Genomic DNA, 13,575 nt, shown 5'->3' with positions numbered 1-13,575 from the left:
AAGACACATTTATGTACATACCACACAATTCTTATCTATTTACATATGGTATTTACACATTTAACCAATAAACTTTTAACACCGGCATACATATCACTCAAGGCCTTAATCAATATATAACAAATACAACTATTACTAATTTTTTGAAAGTGAAATATTTCATGCATACATTTATAACACCAAAATGTACGGTATACATGTAAATATCAAGTATTAGGTGTTAGATAAGTAAATACCTAATAATTGTGTGGAATTATATAAATTTTCCTAAGAAACTTTAACACCGGCATACATATCACTCAAGGCCTTAATCAATATATAACAAATACAACTATTACTAATTTTTTGAAAGTGAAATATTTCATGCATACATTTATAACACCAAAATATACGGTATATATGTAAATATCAAGTTTTAGGTGTTAGATAAGTAAATACGTAATAATTGTGTCTCATTATATAAATTTTCCTAAGAAATAATGTTATGTTGGTCCAACAATTTCTTTACCTCCACTAGGAACACCCTTACAATGAGTTAAATCACATTTGTTAAATATATATTACATCACTATAAAGTGTCTTATATTTTTAGTATTTATACTTTTTTAGCATTATTAAGTGGCAAGTTTGGTAATAATTCATTGATTTAGAAAGTTTCACATCAACTTTCATTTGTGATATACTGATTATATCATTATAAAGTGTCTTATAACTTTATATTAATAAAAATAAATAAATTTATGATGACTAAAATGAAAATTAGAAGCAATAGTGATTAATTGCCCACCACCTCCTACCATATTATTGCGTGCCCATCTCTTCTAGAAAAAGAAAAGGCTAGGAAATTTATTTATTTATTTATCTATTTTCTTATTTGTTTATTTATTTTTTAATATTATTGTGTGCCAATACATATACATATATATTTATATATTCATTTTTTAATATTATTGTGTGCCAATACATATACATTTATATTAAAAAATGAGTTTCCTAACTAAGATAGCCGAATCATTAAGTGACCCTCATGGGTATAATGGCTCGAGCTCATTAACCATGCACCTGATATTCTAGTTATGATCAAGGAAATCATACTAATTAGCTGTGCTTTTGGAGATGACAAGCTACAGAGCTTTTTGCAGCCTAGAAGAACCTAGCAAGTAGCGCCTTTGAAGCTCGTCAATATTCATGGGAGTTTATCCGACTAGGCTCACCAATCTTATGCTTTCAGCCGAGCTCACTCACATTTTCGTAGTTCATTTACTAAGCTCGCATGTATCGGTAGAAACATCCTATCGAGATTGTTGATAACTACCCGGCTACATCACAGAGCTCGATGAACAGCTCTTTGAGTCGGAAGGAAGAGAACTCTGTTCCATTGTCTTGTTTATATCAATTTATTGGCCACCTTATATACAAGTCAAAGATCTTATCAACAATGATTATAAGGTTATGTACATTACAACTTATAATATAGTTTTTTTATTTATTCCTCAGACTCTTAAGAGAGGACAAAGACATTAATGTTGTGAAATTTAGAGCGAAGAAAACACAAAAAATGACATAAAACCAAAAGAACGAACACAGAGATTTAACGAGGTTCAACAAATATACCTACATCCTCGGGAGCAAGGCGGCGAATTCACTATTTCAGAGGAGTTACATACTCATAGTGTTACACATTTATTTATAGATAAAACCCACAAATAAATTTACAAACACGCCCTCACTCCCCCCAACCCACTAATCCAAGAGACACCTCTTCACACCAAGAGACACACCTCTTCATTTCAAGAGACACACCTCTCCAAATCCAAAAGACTCCAAATTCCTGGTATATGAGCCATATCTAACAATTAAGACATATAAATATAAGTAGAAAAATGGGAGAATTGGTGAAAAAAGTCTCAATCTCTCTCTTAATAATGACTAAGTTTTGTTCCACCAATTTCACTTGATCTGTGCTGGAATGTATATGTTCACCAATTATACGAGCTGATATATTCTAAAATGATTCAACCATATTATTTAAATCCAAATTTTGATGATAACATTCTAAACTATTTCCAAAAAAATTAGATGACACACAATTTTGAATGCTTTGGTTATGTAATCTTTAACATTAATTTATATACTTGGTTTTATAAGAAGATTAGTTTTGTAACTTCAATCTAATAATTATTAAGATCACAATAAAAATACTATCAATCACACGCTATCAAATGACAAACGTAATATTTTCTCTAAAAAATGATTAATTTTATAACATATTTCCTCAATTCAACACAACCTACATTCACAATGCATATTTTTAAGGTTATACTTGTAAATATTTAAAAAATTAGTAGCATTTAGCTAATAATTCAATTTTTTTATTCAATAACATTATCCTATCAAATGACAATATTCACAAAAAATCCAATGTCACATTTTAAATCTCAATTATTTACAAAATATCTTTTATTATATATATATATATATATATATATATATAATTATTTTATTGTCTGAATAATTTTTAAAATTATGAAATTCGAATTAGCACCTTAAGACCGCCACGCACACCTTCTTCTTTCTATGGTGTGTGGAGCCCACCATCCACTTCACGGGTACCATCCCTTTCCCGCCACTCCTCTCTCTCTATCTCATGGCTACATCGCTTCTTTAAATTCCCTCCGCATCCCCAGCTTCCCTTCTCCACTTGCAAGAATCCCTCTCTCGACCTCCGCTTTCATCAGAAATGCCGCCTGAACAACTAATTTTCCCCAATACAACCCCACAATTGCCCAATCCAGCTAGAAATCGAAGCTCGGATCGATCCCTTCCCTCCGATCTGTCATCCCCTCATCCCCTTTCTCTGCATTTCGTCGACGTCTGCTATCGCGTGAAGCTCACCACCAACAATACTGCCGGTATCCGCCTAACCGCAATCCTTTCATCTCCCCCTCCTCCTTCCGCGCAAGAACGATCAATCCTCGAAGGAATCACAGGCATCGCCGCCGCCGGCGAACTTCTCGCCGTCCTCGGGCCATCCGGCAGCGGGAAATCCACCTTCCTCACTATCCTGGCCGGTCGAAACATCCCTTCCGGCGGATCCATCATCGCCAACGGGCGTAAGGCCACCCGCTCAGTCTTCCGCCGGATCGGATTCGTTCCGCAGGACGATGTCCTGTACCCGCATCTCACCGTTCGCGAAACGCTTACCTATTGCGCGATGCTGAGGCTTCCAGGTGATCGTGTGAGGGAATCGGTGGAAGGGGTCATGGCGGAGTTAGGGTTGAAAGGGTGCGGGGAGACGGTTGTGAAAGGCGTTTCGGGAGGGGAGAGGAAGAGGGTGGCGATTGGGCATGAGATGTTGGTGAATCCGAGTGCGGTGGTGGTGGATGAGCCGACATCGGGATTGGATTCCACGGCGGCGGGGAGGATGGTTGAGACTTTGGCTGGGATGGCGAGGAAAGGAAGGGCGGTGGTGGCGTCGATTCATCAGCCGGCGAGTAGGGTTTATGGTATGTTTGATTCGGTGATGTTAATGGCGGAAGGGAGATGTATTTATTATGGAAGAGGAAGGGATGCGGTCGACTATTTTGCGTCGATTGGATTTGTCTCAGAGATTTTCGTCAATCCGGCGGATTTCATGCTCGACCTTGCCAATGGTGAGTGTTGAGTTCCAGTATATGCATTTATATATATAAAAAAAAAACTTCATCAAAATAAAATTTAGTAAAAAGAATTTCATCTAGTATATTTTGATCAAAATTTATCCATTAGAAAATCATTAGATTAAATCACAGACGAACATACTGTAAACTTTAATTTAATTTCACTTATAATACATCAATCTAAAAATAAAATCAGCAACTATGAGTGCTATCATTATAAAATTTTAATAAGGATAATATTACCCATATAATTTGTCAACATTGATTACCAAGGATATTAAATCAATTAAATATATTTAAAAGTGAGTGTACAAATTGTTTTGATTATTGTTATTTTATTGTTTTGCATTATTCTAAAATTAATCTAATGATTTTATGGCACATCATCTTCAAAGAAATAATTGTTTAAGATATTGAGAACCAAATATTTCTCATATAAGCTTTGAAATTATCATGAAGGAATAGATGACTTCAACTTATTTATCAACCCTTTTTTTCTGAAAATAATTTTCAAGATCTTAAGATTCAATTTCTGCACATCAAACTTAAATTTAGGCACGAAACATTCTAAAATAAAATTGCAAAATAATTGAACTCTTCATATCCCGATACGCATATAGAATTTTTTAATTTCCATGAGCACACACCGTCTAAGGAAGAGTTATCTTAGAGGAGATAGCACTAAAAGGAGAATAGAGATAAGGAATTAAATGAAAAGAAAAAAAAGGTGAAAAGAAAAGTTGGAGATATCTCTTTAGAATTTTATTGATATAAAAAAGAAATGATTATTATAATATTATCTCAAAATTTCTCTCCTTTTGTTCCTCTCATTTTTCAGTCATCCTACGTTCTATAATCACGCTCTCTAATTGTAGATTTGACATGTTACATATAATATTACACCACAAATATAAAGTACATAGTGTATAGTGCCTCATAGAATAAAATAAAATATTATATGTGTTCTCCTAGGTTGTCAATCTTTAGTGTGTTTGAGCATACTTTCATCTAGCAGTTAGGTTAGTTGAAAAAGTTGATTTTGGTTTTTTATAAGAACTCATGGTTAGATCTAGTAAAGGGTCATGGGCTGATTTGTATGCTTCCCTAATTGGTCAAGTTGATGGGTCGGCCTCCTTGACCGAAGCGGCTGGTAGGACCGGTTGACCTAATCTTGACTCTTAAGGCGAGCGAAATTTGTTTATACGATGATAATAATAATTCCGAAAACCACCTCATAATAATAATAATATATAAAAAAAAGTCGAATTTGGACATGGACGTAGTCATGCCATCACGAGAGAAATTTTAAATTAATTAGCCCTTTGACCCCACTAAGGTGGCTTAGGTGAAAAAGATTTACCATATTATCGCGGAAGTCTCGGATTAAATAACTGAAAAAGGTAATTGTTGCTTCAAAAGTATGAATTTGTTTAAATCACGTGCTTTATGGTTTATAGGTCGTTCTAAAATATTATAAAGTTAATAACACGCACTTAAGCAGAAAATCAATTTATGGGCATCAGGGTAGTAAATCGCTTTTCTTTTAACCATTTATGATTTAATAAGTTTTATGTTTTATGTTCAGCTGAAATGGATTAATTTTAATTTTAACCGTTTTTAGTAATTTGATCCAAGTTAAGAATTTTAGTTGAATATCGAGGAAAACAGATTAAACTTTAAAAGGATTTCATCTTTAATTATATATTTTTGATATAACTCTAGAGACCTTCAACACTCCACATATTTTCATGCCAACCAATCCGATGTGACTAATTCAAAGCAAGACTCGAACTAGTGACTGCCAGAGTCTTACAAACTCTACTAATCAATGGCGTTGCACGCGCACACACACACACAAACTAGTCTTATAAAGTTCATAAGATTTTTATAATATATAAGCTAAAAAAATTGTGATAGAATATAATGATCAAAACTTTATGAACATGAGATTTAAAGTTCTTCCATAATACGCAAATAATTTATTAAAATAGCAAATGGAACAACTTGGTCTCATCATGATTGAATTTTATTTAGGATCCGCTGATCTTAACCACTTTAATCTAAAGAGAAGACACCTGGCCTAGTGCTCATGTAGAGGGGAAGAATGGCCGGCAACCTATTACACACACGTCGCTCGCTCCGCGGCCTTTCCGAATAAGCGCTTTCGCTTTGTGCGCACTTTTGTTCTAGCTGCTTTACAAAAGGTTGATGACCACGGAGGCATTTCCTCGCCCACTACAGCAAAATAATCATACATCATCCACCCTTTCCGATATTCTTTCTCTCTTTTGCTTCCATATGATAAAAAGAAAAAAAAAAGCAAATTGACATAAAAGGGAGAAATTTGAGAACATTCACACACATTCCACCCAATTCCTACATATTTACATATACTTTTTACATTTCACACCACCCAAATCTTTCATTAAGTGAAATAAGGCGTCGTATATGTAAAAAAATAAAGCATAGGTGCTAGAAATGTATGTAAATTTTCCTAAATTAGATATGCAAGTAAATTTTCTTAAATTTGAAATAGTTCAATAGCTTTATCCTTGAACTGTTTTCTGATACTAATTATATTTGATGCAGGAGTAACCAGAACAGATCACCAGGCAGACGCAGCAGACAAGGCTACAGTCAAACAATCTCTCATATCCTCCTACAACAAAGTCTTAGCCCCTAAGGTGAAAGCCTCAGTGAATTCTTCCATCGCTGCCTCAATGGCTTCAGCTGAAGCTTTGAGAATAGGTATTTCACCATCTAATCTAATCACTCAACTTATGTATTTACATATCTCAAACATAAACTATCATATTTACATATATATCATTTGATGCTGCTTCAAACTTATGTGTGAAAAGATGTATTTCAATTTTAAAAAGTGATAATGGTGCTATTTTTGATGCGCATAATTCAAACTCATATCCTGCAATAAGAGCTTTCACTGAACTTATGATCATCATCTCAACCAACCAGGAAGCCAAAGGACAGGCAAAAAGGAAACAAAAGACTTCTCTACAATCAGCTGGTTCAAACAATTCTCCATACTCCTTCGGCGCAGCCTCAGGGAAAGGCGGCATGAGACCTTCAACTCACTCCGCGTCTTCCAAGTCATGGCTGCCGCATTTCTTGCCGGTTTAATGTGGTGGCACTCAAGCATTCACGACGTGCAGGACCGGCTCGGATTGCTCTTCTTCATCTCCATCTTCTGGGGCGTCTTCGCCTCCTTCAATGCAGTGTTCACTTTCCCTCAGGAAAGGGTGATTGTCAACAAGGAACGCGCATCAGGAATGTATCCCCTCTCGTCATATTTCATGGCTCGGATGGTGGGCGATCTCCCGATGGAGCTCGTTTTGCCCGCCATCTTCGTCCTCATCATCTATTGGATGGCTTCGCTTCGGCCCGAGCTTGGAGCTTTCTTGTTAACCATGGTGGTGATCTTAGGCTATGTGCTTGTGGCGCAGGGCCTAGGGCTGGTGATTGGAGCTGCTATAATGAATGCAAAGCAGGCATCGACAATTGTTACCATAACAATGCTCGCTTTTCTTCTCACTGGAGGATTTTATGTACAGAAAGTTCCAATCTGCATGAAATGGTTGAAATATACATCGTTTACTTTCTATTGCTTCAGGCTATTAATCGGAGTGCAATATAGAGAAGATGAGATTAGTTTCTACAGAGCTTTATCACATAACCATGACATAACTGGCGATAGGGAGGCTGAGGTAGAAGGGCAAGTTAGTGTAATGACAAGCATGGCAGCATTGGTGATCATGTTTTTCGGTTACAGAATTCTGGCTTATGCAGCACTGAGAAGGATCAAAGTATAATGGTGTAATAAAATGCAGGGTTTCTATAATAATGGAATTAGAATCAGAAGAATCACTGGTTTTAAAATTCAATTTTTTTGACCAGAGAATAAAGTTCTGAGCTAATGTTAAGAAGACCAAGGAGTAAACAAGAATGGTTTCTCTCAGATAAGAACTTCTTAATCCAGCCATGAAGGTATGCAATAGGGCAGGTACACTATTTACATTACAGTTTCTAATGCAGTATCTATATAAAGCCACTGTGTAAATATATAAAAAGCTATGGGCTGTGCAGATTATCTGAGACATGGTGGTAGGTAGTTTGATTGAATATGGGAAGCAGAGAAGTAGAATTGTACTTTGAGCTTAGGGAGATGGAAGTAGAGTTATACTTTGAGCTTTTTCCAAAATGTAATACAGAGTAATACTGTAAGCAAGTTTAATGGTTCCCTTGCTTTGAGCTTTTTCCAAAATGTAATACAGAGTAATATTGTAAGCAAGTTTAATGGTTCCCTTGTTCTTTTAGAGACCTTCTCATTTTAACTTCTTTCTCTTATTGCACATAAAAAATCTAATGTCTGCAACAATTAAATATTATGTGCAACACAGTATTTGCTCAGTTGATAGTGACAAACATTGGCCCAAGCTTGCATAGATTTAAGGTGGCATTTACACACATACCACATAATTTTGATGTATTTGCAAATCTAACAGCTAAATATTCATATTTACATGCATTCCACTCAAATCTTTAAAAGAATCAGCACATGAAGCCACCCCGTCAATCTCCCCACCACATTCCCAAACATTCTTCTTCCCAACTCCTCCATCCTCCAGAAACCCATCAATCTTCATTGCTCTGAGAACTCTAACAGCATCACCCAATAAGCAATTGTTGCAGTATATCCTGATAAGCAACCTGTAAAAAACCAAATCAGGAAGAACACCCATCACCAACATTCTCCCAAAGAGAGAATTACACCCAAAAACCTTCCCTTCCATCCCCATCCTCCCCATCAGCGTCGAGAAACTGATCACATCCGGCAAAACCCCCATCTCCGTCATTGCCAGATAAACCTGAAACCCATCATCAACGCTTCGATTGTCACAAACGGTTAAGAGCAGAAAATTCCAAATCTCAACATCGGCCAACACGCCCCTTCGTCCCATTTCCGCCACCAGCTCCTCCGCCTCCTCGACGTACCCCCGGCGGCAGAACCTGCGTATAAGTCCGGCGAAATGGCGATTCTTAATTCGAAACCCTAGGTTATCGGGTGCAGCGAAGAGGAGCAGGGAACGTGCGAGGCTTAGATGATTGGAGCGGATGATGAAGCCGATGAGAGAGGAGAAAGCGGAGGCGGAGGGAGAGGCGGAGAGAAGCAATCTGGCGGCAGAATCTGGAGGGATACCTGCGGCTAGTGCGGAGGAAGCGAGGGGGAAGAGGAGGGAGGGGCCGGGGCTAAGTCCGGCGACGGGTAGGCGGCGGAGGAGGAGCTCCGTCTCACGAATTCGGCCATGGTGAACAAGGTAGGGGAGGAGGGATACGTAGGTGGGGAGTTCGTGCCGGAAGCCGCGCTGCCGCACAGCGGAAGTGAAGAGAGAAAGAACTTGTTTCGGGTTGGAGTTAGGGTCTGCAGTGGCGCGGATGATGCTGGCATTTGGGAGATTGGTGGAAACCCGCCGCGGCGGCCGGAGTTCCGTCCGGCGGCGAGTTGGGGTTGCCGGCATGGGGGAGAGAGGAGGAGCCATGGGAGGCGGGTGTTGGATGGGCTCATGGTGACGAGTGAAGTGGCGTAGAAGCTTTTATAGTAATTGGGCCGTTGGAATTTGCCCGGCCTGATAAGTTCATTTTTAATCGATGGAGCTCATTGATCGTAGATTGACTAGCAAAATATAAATCTATACAATAATATTTAATGTTAAAAATATTTTTTTAATAATATTAAATGCAAAAGTTTCATCAAAACTGCCTAATAAATTAAAGAAATTGAACTAGTGTTATTGATATAAAAGTGAACATGAATTTAAATAAATAATAATCACAAATTTCATTTAAATTTTGAAATTAAAATGAGAATTTTTTAAGTGTTGATTGTGTCAACATTTTCTCAAGTTCAAATAAGAAGTTGAACTTCAATTCAATTAAAAGATAAAGGTTTAATGGCATCGGGTATACTAGTAATCACTTTAAAAATGTTTCCTTATAGAGAATGACATCATTCACAAATCGAGTTGTCTTTACCTTTCACAACAAAATTGTATCGCTGAATTCTAGCATCGACATATAACACAACACAGGCTCTAATGGCAAAAATGAGAATTTTTTAAGTGTTGATTGTGTCAACATTTTCTCAAGTTCAAATAAGAAGTTGAACTTCAATTCAATTAAAAGATAAAGGTTTAATGGCATCGGGTATACTAGTAATCACTTTAAATGTTTCCTTATAGAGAATGACATCATTCACAAATTTAGTTGTCTTTACCTTTCGCAGCAAAATTGTATCGCTGAACGCTAGCATCGACATATATTACACAACACAGGCTCTAATGGCAGATTCCAATGTTCCTTCTTTACTTTGGCTTAAAACAATTCATACAATAATATACTTCATCAACCATTTACCAACCAAAGTGATGAGACAACTCTCACCTCATTAGCAAAAGTGTCGCTTAAGATCAACAATGATGTAACATTAAGAAAACATAAAAAGGAAAGACTACACGTACAATAAATGGTACTATGATATATATGATTCGATTTTAACTAGGCATGCATTTATGGGAGAGTATGGACGATTTAAACCACAATATACATATATATCATTCATAATCATGATATAAAATTAGAATGAATATTCTGATCATTTCTTTAAACAAATCCTTCAGAGTAAAAATGAAGAAGATGCTCTATAAATAATCTCACAACCAAACATAGCTTAATTAGGCCTTCTTCTCAGTGCATCAATGAAATCTCAAAGCCTCCATGAACCTTGTTATCAAGTGGGCATATGAAAGGGTATAGATTTCCTTCAAATACATAAAATCATAAGCTCAAAGATATTTCATATAGCTTCCAAAGCACAATGAGTATAGATTTCCTCCATGAACCTTGTTACCTTAAACCTCACACGAGAATCCATTCATATTGGTAACATTGCTTCTTTGCGGGTGCTATGAGTATAAGAGAGAGAAAGCATAGAAGTAAAGTTATCATTTTTATTTATTTATTTATTTATTTTAAAGGAATGGCTAGACGCTATTATGTGAGCCTCCAATCACCCATATTGTGTCTAACAATTTGATTACCTCCTCTTTAAGATCAACTGTGTCAGAGGGGATTTAAACTCCTCACCTAGGATGCCTTATACAATTGATGTCAACCGACATGTTGGGATACGAGAAACGCAAAGAAGTAAAGTTATCGTAGATATATACACAAAAAATAATGATTTATGATACATATCCTAAAATAGGGATCTATGAATCTAAATAAAATTGATCATTTCTCTTCTATATTGTTTCCTTGCAAAAAACATGAATTACATTTACACTATAAATAGTGGATTTTTGCAATTAGATATTGCCAAACAATTTTTCCCCTCCAAAGGGGTTTTTATATAAAAATTTATCTCTTATAAAACCTTTATGTGTGAATAGATTTTATTAGGAGACAGCATAAAACCACCACATCTCAAGAATTGCATAAATCTCTTCTTGCACATAATAATTTTAATAATATATAGAAAAGTTCATTTATTTACACACATGCCAACAAATTCTCCAATATTTACATATCTAACACTTAAGCTTTTAATTTTTATATTTGTATCACTCAACTCTTTCATATCAAATAAAAATACTACTATTATTAATTTTTCAAAAATAAAATAAGTATTTTCATACCAAATCTTGTGCATTTACCATCTCATACCCAAACCCTCGTTTTTCATGGTTGCGAATAGGGCTGTCAAAACGGCTCGTTGTTCATGAACAGCTCGTGTTCAGTTCGCTAAGAAGCTCGCGTTCGGCTCGTTCGCTAAGTTAACGAGCCAACACGAACAACATGAACCAATATTTGTTCGTTCGTGTCGGCTCATTTTGGCTCGAAATACTACTAATCAATTATATATATATATATATATATATCTTTGATGAGTAATATTTTTAAAAAAATTAATGACCGTGACTACAAGGCTGCAAAGATTTATAATCAATTAAAAATATTAATGAAGAAAATATAGTAAAAATTATTAAATTAGATTCAAATGATGTTTTAAATCTTGTCTCAATCTTTAACATCTTATGGCTACGTTATTAGTGTTGTCAAAATGACTTTTTGTTCATGAACGACTAGTGTTCCGCTCGTTAAGCAAACGAGCCGAACACGAACACACTTTCTGAGCTCGAAATATAAACAAACCGAATACTAGCTGAGCTTGGGCTCGCTCGTGTTTGGCTCATTTACACCACTAGTTGCAAAGTGGTGAAAAGGGTAGGTCATGTGCTTGATTTGTAAAAATGAGTTTAGGTGTGAGATAAGTAAATATATAAAAATTAGGTATTGTGTATGTAAATTCACAAAAATAAATAAATTCTTTTGGCAAGCATTCCATCAAATAACACTTTTGATTCTCTTATTATACATTAATTATTGTTTTGGTAGCCCAAATGGTGTTAAATAGACCATATGGAGCTTTCTTTGCAGGCGATGATATTGTTATTGAAGGCATTCCTTGTCTTATATGTATATCTCTTTGGTCAGAGTTTTCCTCACATTAATTCAACGACTAAAAACTATCTTGTTTTTTTCTATAACCCTACACTCGAAATAGTTCACGAGTTTATAAAAGTGTCAAAGTAGTCACGACTATTTTAAAATTGAGCTCCTTAATAGGAAAGATTATTACGTGTGGCTAATCACATATCTGGATAACGGCTGGATGTGTGCTCACAGAACATAATTGTAAAAATATTTCGTTCAGACGTCTGCACGTCCGGACGACCAACTACTGACCGCCACATCTCCCGCCGATGAGGCGTATGACAACGTGGTGCCCGGTGGTTGGCCATCATGAAACGCTGTATCCGAACGAAATATTTTCTTACATAATTAGAACTATTTCAACCTCAATTTAAAGAGTTGAAGGTTATTTTGGCAACTAGAACTGCCCCGGAATTTGGGCATGACTTTACTCAATAAAGTTTTGAATTAGCCCCAAATTTTATTCTAAAGACTATGCAGCATTTCAAGCACTATTTTAAAACGCACTCTAGTTTATTAGAATGCGTATTCTACTGAAATTTCGGCATCGTTTGGAATAAATTTTTAAAACTCTGTTATTTAAAGAATATCATAAATTATTTTTATAATTTTGTTTGATTCTAATACTTATTTAAAAGCATTCACTTCTAACCGTTAACTTGAAAAGATTTATTTTTTCTATAATTATTTTGAAACAGCTTTTAAAAAAAACACTCGATGATGGGTCGTTTTAATTTCAAAGTTTATAGAAATGCCAAAATAATCTTAAATTAGTTTAAAATTGAGCTTTAATTGTATTCAATTAGGATTATTTTAGCCCCAATTTAAAGTGTCAATGATTATTTTTACACTTCTATAGACTTCGAGACTAAAGCAGTCTGATGTAAATGACAAGAGACTTTATCGAACCGGACGTCGAAGCGGAAGAAAGAAAAGTCGAGGTTAAATGGTGCAACTGAAGTTAGACCAGCAGTTGAACCGAATGATTTATTTAGAGCAATAGTCTAAATAAAAAACAAATTAAGGCATCATATATTCTCAAAATTTAATTTTTATATGTTATTTCAGGCCATAGATCTAAATTAAAAAGCTAAAATTAAATAACATGTGAATTAACCAATTGGCTCTTTAAAAACAAGACCAGTCATTCAAACGGTTTAACCGTTTGGCCGGTTCAATCCAGATTTTAATCGGTTTAATCCCAGTTCCATACTGAAGCGTTCATAATGACCGGTCTATAACTTTAAAGCCATAATAGAGCTTTGAATTAGCCGTCGTTTTATTCTCCAAAAAGAGTATATAGTTTCCCAATCCTGTTGGGAAGCCATATGTCCCATATCTTCTC

The 13,575-nt window shown here is 35.7% G+C and overlaps 2 protein-coding genes across 2 annotated transcripts; one reads left to right on the top strand and one right to left on the bottom strand.

Annotated features, from left to right (window-relative positions):
• The first annotated feature begins 2,644 nt into the window (after positions 1-2,644).
• LOC110020040 (ABC transporter G family member 25) lies at positions 2,645-7,916 on the top strand. Its single transcript, XM_020717997.1, has 3 exons — positions 2,645-3,653; positions 6,249-6,407; positions 6,636-7,916. Exons 1-3 carry the CDS (start codon positions 2,741-2,743, stop codon positions 7,487-7,489), a joined length of 1,926 nt encoding a protein of 641 aa, XP_020573656.1. The 5' UTR covers positions 2,645-2,740; the 3' UTR covers positions 7,490-7,916.
• Positions 7,917-8,182: 266 nt separating this feature from the next.
• On the bottom strand, positions 8,183-9,217 carry LOC110020079 (pentatricopeptide repeat-containing protein At1g63130, mitochondrial-like). The gene has a single exon (XM_020718049.1). The coding sequence runs from the start codon at positions 9,215-9,217 to the stop codon at positions 8,183-8,185; it is 1,035 nt and encodes a 344-aa protein (XP_020573708.1).
• Positions 9,218-13,575: the final 4,358 nt, after the last annotated feature.

The sequence above is a fragment of the Phalaenopsis equestris genome, unplaced genomic scaffold, assembly GCF_001263595.1.
Source record: "Phalaenopsis equestris unplaced genomic scaffold, ASM126359v1 Scaffold000090, whole genome shotgun sequence".
NCBI classification, from domain to species: domain Eukaryota; kingdom Viridiplantae; phylum Streptophyta; class Magnoliopsida; order Asparagales; family Orchidaceae; genus Phalaenopsis; species Phalaenopsis equestris.
The sequence above is the reverse complement of the archived record's forward strand: the minus strand, read 5'-3'. Positions and strand labels throughout refer to the sequence as shown.

Bases quoted from the DNA above. Each gene is read 5' to 3' on its own strand.
- LOC110020040 (XM_020717997.1), top strand. From the start codon at position 2,741: ATGCCGCCTGAACAACTAATTTTCCCCAATACAACCCCACAATTGCCC. The intron at 3,654-6,248 runs GTGAGTGTTGAG...TATTTGATGCAG, and splicing joins CATGCTCGACCTTGCCAATG to GAGTAACCAGAACAGATCAC. The intron at 6,408-6,635 runs GTATTTCACCAT...TCAACCAACCAG, and splicing joins AGCTGAAGCTTTGAGAATAG to GAAGCCAAAGGACAGGCAAA.
- LOC110020079 (XM_020718049.1), bottom strand. From the start codon at position 9,217: ATGGCTCCTCCTCTCTCCCCCATGCCGGCAACCCCAACTCGCCGCCGG.